The sequence below is a fragment of the Antrostomus carolinensis genome, unplaced genomic scaffold (genome assembly GCF_000700745.2).
Source record: "Antrostomus carolinensis isolate BGI_N321 unplaced genomic scaffold, ASM70074v2 scaffold27493, whole genome shotgun sequence".
Lineage (NCBI taxonomy): Eukaryota > Metazoa > Chordata > Aves > Caprimulgiformes > Caprimulgidae > Antrostomus > Antrostomus carolinensis.
Window position 1 is genome coordinate 1 of NW_010307686.1, and position 16,393 is coordinate 16,393.

The 16,393-nt window shown below is 37.4% G+C and overlaps 1 protein-coding gene across 1 annotated transcript; it reads right to left on the reverse strand.

The window, feature by feature from the left end:
- Nucleotides 1–3,634: 3,634 nt before the first annotated feature.
- Nucleotides 3,635–15,484, reverse strand: LOC104523063 (nuclear pore complex protein Nup133-like; the record flags this gene model as incomplete). The annotated part of the gene is made up of 8 exons (XM_010165526.1): nucleotides 3,635–3,873; nucleotides 4,935–5,023; nucleotides 7,350–7,414; nucleotides 8,368–8,448; nucleotides 9,959–10,077; nucleotides 12,016–12,151; nucleotides 13,602–13,760; nucleotides 15,351–15,484. Coding segments are annotated over 8 exons (920 nt in total), but the record flags the coding sequence as incomplete, so codon positions are not given.
- Between the last annotated feature and the right edge of the window lie 909 nt (nucleotides 15,485–16,393).

The window sequence follows — 16,393 nt, forward strand, 5'->3', positions numbered from 1 at the left end:
GAGGAGCAGGGCTGTGAGATGCCGAACCGACCGGGCAGACCCCTGGTTTGCACATGATGCCACTGTACGGGGCAACAGGCAGCAGCCCCTGTGAGAGCCACAGCTTGGCAGGCCGGGCCAAGCCGGGCGTTCGTTCTTTGCTGTGTCTTAAAAGTGGAAAATAAACGCAGAGGCTAACGTGTGTCAGACAAACGCCGGGAGAGAAAAGGGGTGAAGCGCTGATCCCAGGGACCGTCTGATCCCAGGAGGCTGACGTAGCGCGAATGCTGGTGCCGTTACCAGGTGCCCATTGCTGGCTGCTGAGCTCGGCCAGGCAACACGGCATCATCCTCCAGCTATTGCTGCAGCTCACCCTTTCCAAAAGGAGCACAGCCTCATGGGCAAGTCATCTCTGGCGAGCTGAAGGTACTGTGCAAGCGAAGACGAACAGTTCATCTCCTTCAGCAATGGATATTTAAGCAGAGATTCCATGTGGGACACTTGGAAGATCTTATAGAGAAATTTCAGTTACCAATGGAAAGAAGAGGCAGTAACGCAAGCAGATTTGCAGCCCTGTCAAGGAGGTGATGCAAATCAACCTTCAAGATCTTCTCTGAAGGCACAACTGTCCAAGAGTAAATCCTTTCAAAATTTACGGAGGCAGGAAAAGGAGGAAGAAGAAATAGTAACGCAGAAGTGCTCATGCTGTGAGGAGTCTCCTGTGAGTGAAGGCATTTCTGCAGCTGATTTCCTCCACTGCAAGGCAGAGCAGAAGGGTAACAGAGAAGCAGACAACTTTTCTTCTCTAATTTCTGCACCCTCCAGTTTGGCAACGTTCCTCTTTACCTCTGGCTGCTCCCTATTTCATTCTGCTGTAGATTTTAATTTCCAGTCAAGTTATTATATTAAAGTACACTGGGGATAAAACATGCTGTTCTCTCATACTGTTCTTCAACTTCTTATTCTGTTCTTCAGTTCTGTCATCGACAACCAGCAGTACAAAAATCGGAAGCCCGAAAGCACCTAAAGGCAGCACAGCCATCAAATCTATTTACAGAACTGTAACGCTCTGTCGTGGATTCCAAAATATGGTCAGTTGTGTTGAATCAGAAATCAAGTAACAGAAAGCCCAATGTCGCTGAAAGATAAACATTCTTAATCCTTCAGTGAAACCTGATGCCAGCGTAAACCCACTCTATCCCTTCTGTTTCTTTTTTCTCTCTACCTCAATCTAGTGTTCAGCAAAATGCCCAATGGCAATGTTAAATTCTTAACAGTTGTGTGTAAAACATCATTTTCTGCACTTAGATCTGGTATTGAACTGGACTGATTAAATGAATTTGATTTTGGTCCCAAGTCAGAAAACATTTGAAGTGAGTTTCCAGAACAGAGCTGGGCACAAAGCAGATCACTATGCACAACACATAGCTTCTGAGACTGATCGCAAACGACAACGGATAAGCTTTCCTGCTATGCTGGTGACAACAGAGGATAGGAGTGTGGGCATCCTGTACTGTGTGTATTTCCCATTACCGAGAAAACAACTGTCTAAGAAACAACATATACTTCCTTATTCAAATGGAGCTTTCCATACCCCTTTTTGTCCCAAGTTTATTGCTGGTTTTGTTGCACCTGGATACAAGCTAGAGCTCTGGCATGACCTTCGATATGTGGTGGTAAATGAAGACATCCTCCCTGTACAGTAACCTGAGACAGTTCTGCACCAGAACAGCTTATTATGTAATGAAACGGAGGATGGAGAAGAGGGATAACCCCAAATCCCAGCCTCTTCAAGCTTCCCGACAGGATATAGTGAACCAGCTCAACATTCCTAGTACAAGAACATTAAACTTCAGTTTAGAGATGGAAGTTATTTTAATGAGGTTTTGTTTAAGTAAACTCATTGCCTGTAGCCTTCTGTTTTGGCAATAGTCAGATGGAAAGCCGTTGTACAAATGCCAAACGCCTCCCAACCCAGCAGTACAATAAAACATTAGTTATGAAGCCTACAGAGCTGATGGTTTCCTGAGAACCTGGAGAAGGCTTTTACACCAACCGGAATAAAGCCAGCGCAGCCGAGAAGCCAGGCGCTCTGAAACAGAGGGAGAGCTAAGGATGAACAGAAACACCTGCTTCTGGAAAAAGTTTTCCAGGGCTTACCCTGCCAATCCTGACAGAATATAGGTGGTCGACAGTCTAGGAAGGGATGAGATACCCCCAAAGTGTTTTACCTCGGATGGTCAATTAAAGGGGTGCCTCTTCAAGCAAAATGTAAGAGTCTAGTGAAACTTCAGGCAGAACGTATTTGAGCAGCAGGTGGCAATAATTTGTTAGATTATTCCCTTTCTCCCAAAATGTGAAGTTTACCAAGAACGTGAAACCACCTTTAAAGTGACATTTAAGCAAGTGGAACTCTTCTAAAGCTTTAAATGACCCACTCCTTTGAAGCTGCAGCTGGGAGTTACACCCATACTTCTCTCAGCCATGCGAGGCTGCAGGAGAGCAAAGTTCGCTTCTTAGAACAATCTTAGAAGATGACTGCTAGTGCATTTCTTTCCCATATTAGTTAGAACATCTCTAGATAAATCTATTCTTCCAAACATGTTCAGACTCTCAGCCTGAGAGCCTTACTGTATTAGTACAGGGAGGAGGGGAAGCCACAGAAGGGGAGCTGTGCTTTTAAAACTAGAAACTGGATTCTCTTCAACCAATTTAACTTCTGACCTTCTCAGCTGTTGGATCAAGTTGTTGCAGCAGGCATCAAGCCAGACAAGTAAAACATAAGGGCATGCATGTTGCTCTGCATTCACCCTCTGGCTGTTGAGCTACTTGCAAAAGAAAGGCACAAGATGAAATCAGAATAATTAAAGGTGAAAAGTTAAATGGAGTTTTTTACTCCCATGTCAGAGATAACAAATTGGGGCAGTAGAGTAAGAAAAAAAAAATAAATTAGTAGCATCAACCAGTAGAGAACAAGTCACTGAGTAAGGGAGATGGTGCTGGACTCCCACACTTTCAGAACTGCTTTCTAGGTTCAAGCAGTTGCTGTGAATGACTGCATGGTGAGCTGTTAATCTCATTTTTAAATATATTCTAGAAATCTGGGTATAACTCAAATGAAACTTAAATAGAAAAAATCCTAAAATGTTTTGAAAAGGTTTAATCTTACAGATATAAACTGAGAGAAGGGTGTATTGACTGGACCGGAGGACTTTGAGTGAGAACTGTGCTTTATTCCTTTCTGTCACAGACAAGCTGAGTGACAAGTGACAAGCCAGGCATCCTTTTTGTGCCAGTTATCTTTACTGCAAAATTGCAATTACCTGGTTTCTGCAGCAGAAAGTGTTGCACAAAGAGAGAGTAGTGTACCTGCAGCAAGCTACACAATCACCCAGCATTCATGTTTTCAGTATGTTCTCTGAACTGAAAAAAAATCACAGCCCTGGTGAAGTGAGAGCAAAAGTTTCCACCTTCTGCACTGGGTCCCGTGTTTCACCCAGTGTGTCTGCATATCTTTGAGTCTCAGGCAGGACTCATACCAATGAAGATATAAAATGAAACAGCAAGTTTATGAAAGGCCCAGAAAAATGAAAACTTAATTTTTCTTTTGCTTGAAAACAGACCTATACATTTTAAGACCAAGTATATTACTCATATAGATTTTATTACAAAGTTTTAGCAAAAAAAAACCCAAAAAAAAAAACCACATGAATTTAACAGTTCTGTAGAAAAAAAATACTTAAAAAACCAGTCAGAATCATGCTTGCCCCTGAACGTAGAGTTCATAGTTTGCCTTTAACACAAATTCAAAGTAAGCATTATATTTCAAGTTGCCAAGTTCATTTGCTTGCAGCAAGTCCTTCACCTCCGGTAAATATTCACTTAACTGAACTCCTACAAGACAAAACCTTTTATTACATCACTGATAAGAGTACTTTGCATTAGCATTTAAGATGATTTTTAAGTAAACATCTGTGCCTGCCTCAGAGTTAAATTACTCTTTTGGAATTGAGAAGATCTAATTCTATCATACATGTCAAGAAATACAATAAAACTTATGTAGCCTGTGAAACTGAGTTTAAAAAAAAAAAAAATTCCTATCCAAACAGATTTTCAGTGAATTTCTGATTAAACCAAAAATTCTTAAACCTAAGATCCAAGTTTTAACACAACACTTCACCAAAATAAAAAAAGATCAAAAAAAAAAAGAACAAAGCATAGAAAGATCAGTCCTGTAATAAATACTTATATCACCAGTTGCAACACTTCACTCTGGGGGGTGAGAATCTGACACAAGGAAAGAAACTGACAGGACTGAACACACCAAACTAGAACTGTTCTGAAGAACTTAATTTTTGTATTTTTGACATCGAGCATTCTCTGTTCTGGAAAGCATTCATATGCAGTAATATTTTAAACAGACTTTGACTCTAAATTGCTTCCCTCCTCTCCCCCCACCACCCCCAGATGTAATTTCCATGGCCGTAATTTGCCATGGGCAGCTTTAACTGAGGGGGGTTCTTTTATTTTTGCTTCTGGTGAGAGAAAATAAAACCAAAAAACCCACATAAGCTAAAATAGATCAAACTCTTCTGAGTGAGAGACAAATAGTTATTAATCCCTTCTTCTACAGAAGCTATGTATTTAACTCCAGAAAATACACTCCACTGTACAGTACAAAACTGCTACAAATCCAATGGCTGCCCTACTGAGCAAACCATTTGAGGGCAGTAAGATTATAACCAAGGAATCTCCTCATCTCTTACCCCCTCAACATTTTATAGAGATGGAATTAGTTCTATATGATTGTAATTATCTAGTGGAATGCATATGGAAGTTTTTATTACTCTGAGGATTTATTAACATCACTTCTCATATATTAGTGTTCATCTTAAGCAGCTTTTAAAACAAGGAAACAATTTCAAGAAGTTCAATTATATATAAGTAGACTTTACCTTCTTTCAAGAGTTTTTGTAATATTTTCACAAATATACTATCTTTGGATGCTTCAATTGGATCATCTTTACCATCTGAACTGGACCATCTGCAAGTCAAAGAATAATTTGTGGAAAGAATCACACAGATGAAATCAAATGAAAACTAAGAAGAAAAAATATGCAGAAAATTTGATAAATTATCAAAGGTGATTAATACACATTCACATGCAAGTGTTACATGCTTGTCTGTAGCTCAAAGCAAGAGGTTTTTTCTATCTTGTGTTAATTATTCTTTATTCCAAGAGTAAAACTGCAATAAAATTGCACTACTATAACACAGCCTAGTTAGGAGGACAATAGAAATGCTTTCCGTCTTCTAAACCACAAAAAGATAATTTCTTTGATAAAATAAAAAATATTATCTATCAAGAAAAGAATTACCTGTTCTCAGTAATTATCTTTTATGATTGAGGGGATGCAACTATAGTTTTATTTTTGCCAGAATAAAGCAAGAGCAGCAGTTTGCTAACATATTTGCAAAAAAAAAGAAAAAAAAGAAAAAAAAAGAAAAAAAAAAAGAAGCAAACACCAAGAAAAGGAAGGAGGAAAAAAATTGTAAAATCTCAGCTGTCGGCCTGTAACAGCAGACACAGACACAAACCAGAGTTTGTCTCATTTGCAATTCAATATGAAGGTGAAGACTCACGAATGCAAGTCTCATCTGTGATAAGAAAATCCCAAACAGATTTTTCTAAGAGAAAGACTATTTAAAATGACAATTTTTCATCTTTGCAGAGCTTTATGTGTAGCAGTTTTAAGTCAGCACCAACCTAACTTATTTTGCTGTGGTTCTAACTGTTCAGTTATTAAAATTTCCCGTTCCCTCTGTCAAACTGCTAGACAAAACCAGTTCTCATATCACTCCCTAAACCAACCATGAACCTCCCTCCTTGGGCCAACGGGACCGTCTCCTTGCAGCAGATCTGGACACGGGTCCCAGAAGCTATCACTGACACATCCTCTGTACTTCACTGAAACCATGGTTTTACCCTGGATTAAACTCCCAAAATTCTAGATTTTCATCTTTAATCCTACTGGGAAGAATGTGAGGGAGGGAAGGATGGAGGGAAGGGGTAGGGGGTTAGGAAACCAATCACTCTTAGGCACAGAGGATAATGAGGACCCTACCAGAATCACATCAGGAGCACACTGAGCAAGGCTCTCCATCCTACCCAAGAACGTTACCACCATTTGTAGCTGTTAAGCTAGAAAAACAGATGTCACCCTTAAAAGGATGTACTGTGACATGTCAAGATTTTGCACACAGATGAAAGTTAGCGCTACCTCTTTTGAAATAGTGATCAACCTCTTTGTAAGCCTTTGTGAGCCTTGCTGGACTGGAAACATAACTGGGATATCAAGTTTTCTAAACACTACTCAGTGCAAAGTGATCTCAAATTGCATCTGGTTAGCAATCAGAGCAGGCACAATCTTGTCAGCATTATATACGATTTGAACGGTTTAAGTATTACATCCAAAACTGTTCTTGGCCCAGGGTAGACAGGACATAAACCAATTATTGGACTGGTGCCAAGTAGGAGTTCTGGATTCTTCTGTCTTGAAAAATAACAGGAAGGGAAGAAAACACTTGGAATAGTGTGAACCTGTTTCTGCGTATTATTTGTGTCATCTGTGACAATAAATTAGTCATGCAACTAGGCATTTATCTTCTGCAGGCCACTGTCCTTTGGAATCTGTCTGATGCACAAGCATGAATCCAACTGCTGCTTATTTCCACTTTAATCACAAACAGCACAGTGCATTTTGAATTTATTGTCTCCCTGTCTTTTCTTACATAGGTCCTCCTGGAACACAGATGGGAGCTAGAAAAGCTGGTAACTTCTGAAAATCAGAATGGAAAGGGAGGAAATGCCGTTCGAGTTATTTAACCCAGAAGAGAACAGTAGCACTCCTTGATGAGAAGATTCCTCTGAGCAGCTGGATTTAGCCTGTATTTGGTGTTGAACATCGTAAGAGTGGCTCTTTTAAGCAGTATTTGAGAGTATTTGAGCTTATATTTGAGATGCTTCAATGGAAAAAAAGTTTCAGCATCGGTCGTTTCTTTTAGCCTCGCACAGGATTCAAGAGTGAAAGCTGCGTGGGTGCATTTCTGTCTCAGGTGCTGAGAATGCACAGTGGCTTGCCAGTGAGCTCAGCAAACAAAGTACTACAGATGGGTTGTTTTGTTTCTTTTTTCCTGGGGTTTCAGTTTACAAATAAAAAGACACACTCAGATCAGATACTTTATAGTTACTAAACTTACACTATGAAATGCAATCTTTTCAGTGAGCTAGAGAATAGTACACTAAAGTGTAATTCTGGAAAAGCTGTGTCGCAAATACTCCCAGTAATTTATATTCATATTGGACTTACCCATCTCTCCGGAGAGCCTTACAAAGAATTTTAAGTTTAAGATCATTTACATCCACTTCCTCTTCCTTCAATTCATATAAGGAGAAAAGACAGGTAAGTTGTTGTTGTGTTTTGTTTTTTTTTTAAGAAATAATCACTCTGCCACACAGATTATTCCAATGAATTAGATTCTGCAATTACTGAACATTGTTTTTAAACACCTGCTATTTTAACAGATGACCAGAACAGACTGTTGAAACACAAAAGACTGTTCATTTCCATTGAAAACACGGTTCAGACTTTCTATATCAGCACACAACTGCTGAAGACTACCTCCCTCAATTTGAAAAAGGGCCTATATTAAAACACATGAACCAATACTGATTTGTAAAACAGTGTATTCTAGACAAGTTTTATTATCAAATGTGTTAAAGAGGGGCTGAAGTCAAGGCTCTATTTCCAGCATGGCCAAGCTAACTAGCATGCATTAGCATCCACATTAGGAAGTATGTTTTATGAATATATTAGTAAATGTCTTCAAAGAAGCTGATTTATTCATCTTAGTGGAAAATTACTCCTGACAAGATACTAGATCATACAGTGAGATACAGTGAGAAAGCAGAAGCAAATCTGTGGTTCAATGCTAGTTACATGTTAAAAAGCTGGTGACTACCCCACATTATCTCATGAGACTCACAGAAACTGCCAATAAAGAAGACGTAAGAACTAAACTACTGAAAACAGATGATCTTTGTCCTGTTTGGAGAAAGCCTGCAGGGAAGCAAGGCTCCAAAAAATAAACTATAGACTATAAATGGGAAGTGAGGATGAGGAGTGTCATTTTTTTTAAATGATCTAAACCACATTTGGCACGAAGTCTCCAGTGACTTAAAAACAAACTGGAAAAACACACGAGGGGTTATTTTTCATTACCATACACTCAGTTATTATGTTAACTAACTACAGATGCACCATCCTAGCTTAAATAATAAATTAAAAAAAGTCTCTGGATTAGAAATCCTTCAGAAATTTTTCCTACCTCATCAATATATTCCAGTAGATCAAGTGCTTTCTTGAAGTCATACTCATTGGCCCTTCTGTTCTCATCACATATGTACATCTATGATATGAGAGATTAACGTAGAGAATTATTTTTAGCCTACAAACTAATGTAACTGATATCATGGACAACTCATTGTGGGAAGACCACCATGTATTTTCCACTTACATGACCTTCTCATGAAAATATGTCTTGATTCAACTGCAAGTATTTTTATAGTAAGGAATATACTTAAGGTTTTAGAACAGCATTCCACCTACATGACAATGGGCTGTGGACAAATGATATTGGATATAAAGCTGGTAGGTTTCAAATTTAAACGCCATTTAAGGCTGCAACATTCCTGGACTATTGTAGCCAGAGCTCAGCTCCACAAATAAGCTCTCAGAATTATTTTAGTAATTAAGCTCAAAGCAGTACTGAAGCACACGTACTGCCTTTCACCTTTTAAAACCAGAAATTGTTTGCTATCAATATTTAATTCCCCCCACAACAAAATTCTAAATTAGTACTTCACAGGAAAAAATAACATTAATTTTTTTTTATTTACACTTTCCAAGTTTCATTCTCACATTGCAAGCATCAAGCACGAACACTGGTTTGACAACAGAGAGAATTCAGAAAGAAAACTGTCACGGTGCCAGCGCCTGCCAAGCTGTAAGTGACACTTCCTAGTCTCCCCTAATCCCACAGACAGTCGCACTTGAAGATACAGGTAAATCACTTCAGAATCTCTTATTAGCATTGTTCTAAGAAAATGAGGAGAATGTAAACAAGCAGACTGTTAGCCTCAGATTTTCCACAAGATTACAGGAAAATAAGGAGTTGCAAAACCGACACCTAGACAGGACCTGATTTGTTTTACGATGTATTGTTGTTGCTTATTGAGTATTTTTTGTGCGCGTCACTGGATGGTAAAAATACGCTGCCAACAAGGCAGAAACAAGACGGCTACTAGTTGCTGGCTACCACCAGAAAGGGGTGTGGGAAGGGGGTCAGCGCTAGTAGTGATCCCAGTACTGCAGCAGTTCATGGTTTTGTCTCAGTATGGGTTGGGGGTGGTTTTTTTGGTTTGTTTTTGAAAAAGAAGAAAGAAAAAAAGTAGGAAGATTTTGGGTGCCTCTTTGCAACAGGTGACCAAAAGCCTGTTCCTGCTTCTAGCCCTTTTTTTTCTAGATTGCAGCATCTGTCACCACTAAGGTAGAATTCTTTGTGCCTTCTACCTTCCCAGTTCTGCCCTACTGAGAAGGTTAAAAATCGTCTCTTATCCAAAAACTGGCTTAGAGCAGTAAATCAACTTCTGAAACTGATTTGATTTACTTTTTCTCCTAGCAGCAGTCTAAAGCACACCTTCAACAGAAAGAAATTTGAACTAAAACCAGCATTCTGAAGTCTGGTGCTGGTAGAAACTAAGCAAAGATAAACATATATATATATCAGATCTTTTAGGTGCTTAGAAAGTCATGTAAGGGATCAAGACAGCTGTGATCTTCTAATTTATTTTATCACACAGAGACAGAAAACATACTGGAACTTTACCAGTGTAATAAAGAAAACATGAGATACTTACATCAATGAGCTGAGATGCAGACAACACTGGCATATCATTGAGGTTCAACTGTTTCTCTGCCAGTAATTGTTCAGGAAGTGTCTCCTGATGTAACAGAAAGCGTTCTTGTTCTGATATTTCTTGTAGTCATTTAAGGAAATGAATGTGTCAAGTTATTAAAATGTAATAATAAATTCTATGGAACAATTACAACTGCCAAGTCACAATATTATTCAGGTCTGTAAGTGTTTGTTATGAAGCATTCTATTTGGACACTTATCCCTGCTCCTGCTGCACAGAAATACTTCCACTTCAATACTGTCATCCTGGTGAACTAATTCTTACTTTCCACTCAGGTTCCCAGTGTAATGCAGACTGATAACTCCTTTTTTTTTTTTTCCTCAAAACCACAAAATGAATACACAGGACTGGAGGGAAGTTGTTGCACTATGCAGGGAAGTAAGGTGGTTGCAATTTTTAGGATCTACCTTTTGGTGGAAGACTTGTGCCATGGACCTGCTCCATCTCATTAATTATTCCATTTTTGATTGTTTTATTTTCCACTATAATCTGCTTCAGGGTTATAAACTTATTAGGCCAAAACAATCCAAATGGAATAATTTCAGCCACAGTACGTCAACCCTGCCCTCCCCACCCCCTCCCCAAGTTCCACTGCATGGTAGAAAGGAGCATTTTATCTGTTTAAATGGATAAGCAGAATGCAGAAGAAACGATTATTCTTTATCAACAGAAAACTGGTACACAAAGAGTGTAAGTTTTAAAAGTTATGTCATGCATCATACAGAAACATGTAGTGGAGTAAAGTCCAGACCAAGTTTTAAAAGTCCATTACTCTACTGAAATAAAGCTTTGATTTCCTTGTTTTTCTAAAGTCTTCCTATTTAAAGATGAGATTCTTCACATTAGCATGGGTTTTTCTCACAGCAGTGAGAAAAACAAGTTTCAACTTCAAGATTTCATGGAATGCTTTATGATTGAAAGAGCAGGCAATATATTATTAGTATTAGAAGCTAAAAATAATTTGTGAAGCCTCCTTAGTTATCATTATTATCCCCAGCCTTATTCAACAGGATTTCTTTTAAGGGTTGTACAAAACATACATGGATAAATATGTAGATACACAGAAGTAAGCTTGAGCAGTAACCTTGAGTAATATTTCAAAGCTTTCCCCTGGTGGCCAGTATTAGTTTAACTATTAGTGTAGAACTGCTTTTTCACAAACTCACAGCAACATGTATTGCACAAACAGCATCAGGGAAAGGGTATTTTCCAAAGTGATAGGACTGGCAGAGCAGTGGAACTGTTGCATTTGGCAATGAAGCAGAATAGGTATTCCTACTTTTCTCATTAGCATCCTTTCAGCTAGAGCATAATGACACAGTCACTATAACCTTTCTAGATACAGAGAGAGTGAGATAATGAAGCAGAATAGGTATCCCTACTTTTCCCATTAACATCCTTTCAGCTAGAGCATAATGACACAGGCTCTATAACCTTTCTAGATACAGAGAGAGTGAGATGCTGAGAAAGCACTTCTTGATCACCAATGTATGTATTTGCAGGTACATTATTACAATACAACAGAGTTACAGATTTCCCTGTACAGCCTAAGAGTCTCAGGACTTGAGAACAATTCAAAATGGAGAGCCACTCAACAAAAAGGCTTTAGGAAATTAAATCACTTTTACCTTTTTTTACCTTGCATCTGAAATATAAAATGCAGCTTCATCTACTTCAGAACCACCTAATGACTCCTCAAAAAGACTGTGCAGCTTGTCATTTATGCCAATATTTTGTGTGTTATTAGAAAAAGTGAAAAGGTACAAATTCCCCTTGCTCATCATAGTCCTAACTCACAAGTGAAGGTGAATACTAAGGTTACTGCCTTATGCTGTCTTCCTTATCCTTCCTGCAATGAGCAAAATCATCAGCCTGTTTATCCTTACCACATTAAGTTAGAGCCCTCAGCCCAATAAATTAACTATCTGCAAAATTAACATGATTCTAATTCAATAACTTATTAGCCTATTCTTCACTTGACTGTTTTTATTTCTCACCTTCTATTTTCTCTTGCAGGATATCTTCTGAGAAGTCAGATGCCAGTGCAGCTAATTTGCTCAAGCCAAGAAGTGTTTTTTTCTTTGCAAAATACCGTGTTTCCATATTTGCTAGAGTCTGCAATGTTCTGTGAGCCTGAAATTAATAAAAGATGTTAGCAATTGGTTTTAGAATTTAACATCAGAAAGTTAACAGACAAGGATTTAATCCTGAACTGCAGTCTCACAGCTATTTATTGTTTGTAATCCTATAACCCACATTTTTAAAAGTTGTACAACTTGCACATTAAAACTCTGCATTGTACTCCTCAGGAACAGATACAGATCTCTACTCAAATCATATCCAAAAGCCATTTTCATTATTAAGCAAGAAAATCTATCTTATGATAAAAGGATAAATTGAACTTCATGTATTTTACCTCTGGGATCTTATTCAAGGCTTTGCCATAAAAGCCAGGCAAATATGCCCTGACAGGGCAACTTCACATACAGATTGATATACTTGTTGATTCAGGAATTTGAAAAACAGAATTATACATATAACCACTGCAGTAAACAAACATTTAGGCAAGAATTTATTAGTCTGTCACACAAAGGAACAGAAAATTTCTGAGCACCTAACTCAGAAATAAACTATCCAACTGAATTACTTGTATATTTTAGAATCCTTGTCCTCTCTTTAGTGCTTTCCTGTAGAATACAAAAAAACTCAGTCGACACAAATGGAATATTACAAGACTTTCAGAGTGGGTTTTAGGTTTTTTTTCATTGTTGCTGCTGGTTGGGTTTCTTGCTTTTTATTTTTAAAGGGGTAGGTGTGGTTTTTTTAAAAGGGGCATAAAGCATTAACCTATAATTTGCATGGAAGCAAACACTTCCATGCTCTGTGTGCTTAATAAGAATGCACATGGATTGAAAAGCCATTTTTCTTTAGAATGAGTTTATTTGTTAAAATGAAATACATTAATAAATCTAGCAGAAGGAAGGGAAGACTGACCAACAGGAAGTAGAGCAAGAATAACTGCGCAGCCTACAAGGCGACAAAGAATCGTGTTTAAAACAATGTCACATTAACCTATCCACATGCACATTAGCTATTAAAAAAAAAAAAGCTTTTATACTAAGAATATAAGCTATTAAAGTAATCAATACATTTTTTATTTTTGTGGTATCTCCAAATTCCTTTGCTTTAAATAGTTACTTTTAAAATATAAATTTCAGTTTTTCCCTTGCTGGATAACCTGATAATTCTATTAATATTCACTGTAAACTCCCAATTCCACCAAAGCGGTGATCATGTGGCCACATAAGACTTCCTTGATACAAAATATTAGTCACCAACAAGGGATGAAAAGGAGACCTAATTTCCATTACATGGTGCAGTGGCCTACATGATATACCAGATGGTGCCTGGAGGGAGGCTTTGGGTACTCCAGTAATAATCCATGTCATCCCTTCCTTAAATCACCTAGATAGCCTGTCTGCTTTTGATGATGAAGAGTCAGAATTAGATAATTTGCTTATTTGAATATGTGCTTGATTCATTTAACACGATATTTCAGTTTGGTTGTATTAAGAAACCTTACCTTTTGCAAATCCTGACTATTGATTTCATGTAACCAGCTCAGATGCTCATGAGCTTGCAAGAAACTGGCCAGCTGTCCGTGCTGAGCAATAGGCTGAGATAACAGCTTTCCTCGCTTTCCTTTTTCTAAATACCAGCGAAACAGGAAATCTGAAAAGTTCTGAAAATAACAGGAACATGAGTAGATTTTAAAAGTTACGTTTAAGTATCTTGTTTAACTTCTAAGGCAAAATCCTTCATAAAATACAATTGGTAAGGATATGGCAACAATCTGCTTAACAAAACAAGACACATACACAGAAAAATAGCATACTGTGATGAAAAAACTGAAGAGTTCTGATGAAAATAGTGTTTGAGGAATTAATGAGCTACAGTGCAAGAGATAGCGATACCCACAGCAGGGTTTAGCCTTCAACGGAACTGAAGGAAGTGACCAATATAAATTCTTCATGTTAACCCACAAAAATCTAAACAGGTTATCGCATCACCCACAATTCTAGTCTCATTTTTTTACCTGTTCCTTTCCCCCTCTCAGAACTCTGTGCTTACTACTTCCTTTCATACATAAGTTTGGTTCTGCTGTCACTTGTTTTTGAAACAATTGCTCCTATGTCCAACTGAACCTACAATCTTACTTCTCTCAGTCATGGTTAAAAACTAATGTCTTTTAAAAAAACCCACCTTTTTTATCCTCAAGAACTTCAGTGTGACATAACTAATCAGGGTTTATGTTTGACATTTAACTTAGTCTTTTCAGAGTAATTTTAGAATAATGATAAATTTTAATTGCATTAAAAAACTCAAAGGCCACTAGTCTGATATTCTATTCATTAGACTCAATCTATTCAGGTCTACATTCATTAAAGTAACTTTTTTTCACAAAGTGTTACTTTTTTCCTTTAAAAAAAAAAAAGTATCTGAAGAGAACAAATATGAGAATTTATGCCCTTCTTTGGCAGTATGTGTGAGTACTTAACCCTCCCTATTAAAACCATTTACTGTAATTTCTGTCTGTTATTAATACTTTTGCTTGTTCTTATCAAGCAACTGTTCTGTACTCTCTTTATTAGGAAAGCTGTAGACTGCAGGGTTTCTCTTTCCATAGTTGTTGTGGAAAGCTAAACAAATTGATCTCACCAGCTCTCAAATTAGGAAACTTTTGTCCCAGTCCCTTTCACCTCAAGCAGTTTCTACTGCCTTTTCCTTAAGCTTTCCAATTTTTCAGCACACTTACGAAGTTTTTATATCAGATTTTGACAGACACTGAAAAACTGTCCAAGTAGTAGCTGGCAGGACAATAAAAAAAGACCACAGCTACATTGCTATCTTCCTACTCTTCTTAACTGTACATTTAACAATCTCATATTATCTTTTTGAAATTATCCTTAAATTTATATTACATTAGTTTAATAAAACAACAGTACACTGACTACAGAACTTCAGTGAACAAGTCGTAAAATGCTGAAAGATGTTAAGAGTGAGACAAGATGTTTGAGGCAGAGAAAAGGACCCGTGAAAAGCCACTGCCCATACAGCTAGCACCTGTATTTTTGCTGACTTATTTTGCAGTCTCAGGGTAAAATATACCATCAAGTTCTTGACTTCAATTTCCCACATTACTCCTGTATATATATGTAAATATATATGCATTTAAAAAAGACACTCCCCTTGCAAATCATAACTTCTGCAACATTTCAGGTGCAAACGTATTATAAAATGCCAACTAAAGGAATTAGAAAAAAAGAGTTACCTGATCTGCAAACTGACTCATGTAACGTTGCAATCTGGCCTGGTTGTCCGTCTGCTCACACATTTGCACCAGGATATCAAAGTCACAGTACTTCTCTGCTAAAGTAGCTGCCAGCTGATACTGTCCCAGGGAAACTAATTAACCAAGAAGAAGAAGAAGTTGTATCAAACAACCTCATGTCTGCTTGCTGGATGACTGAGAGCAGAGACCAGAAAAATGAGAACAAAGCGCTTATATCACAGAAATACTTTCACATTCCCAAAGAAACATTCACGGTAGGGCATCCACAGCCTGTTTGCGTGCAAGCTCAATACCCACTACCTCTGTCCCCCGATACAAGAGGGAAGAATAGAAGTTTAGAATAATAAATTGCCAATATGTATCATATTTTCTCTGAAAATTAGCAGCATCTGCTATTTGTGCTTTTGGGGAAGGAGGAAAAAAAAAACAATAATGACTTAATATGTGTATTAATTTCCACTTAACTATGCAAAGTGACAAAGCAGCAGGCAAAGGGTTTTAATAACAAATAGAACAAGTAAAGATAATATATTTTGAATACAAATGCTATTTAAAATCTTTCATCTTGGTTCAAATACATATGAGTTAGTAGAACATGCAGTTTTGTTTGTAAGGAAATACTCTACTTTAGATTGAACATAATGAAGTAAAATGTATTTACAAGATAACAGAGCCCATAAATGTCAGTAAAACTGACGATGACATTTTAAAAGACTTTTCTTAAGGTTTAAGAATGTTAAAAGGCAGTGATTATTAGACTGTTCTATTTACAGCATTCATTTTTAGCCTAAAAAAAGTTAAAACACTGTAAGCTTACTAAAATGTATTTGCTAGCAGTTACTTCCACTTAACAAGGAGTCTTTGCTTTCAATTACTCATTAAAGACTTGACCAGATCTGCAGCACGTTTGATTATTAAGATTTGAAAAGTGACTTTTTCTTGATAAACACTAAACAAATGTTCAGGCATATAAATTCATGTCAACTAGCAACATTTAATATAAATTTATAATATTTATAAAT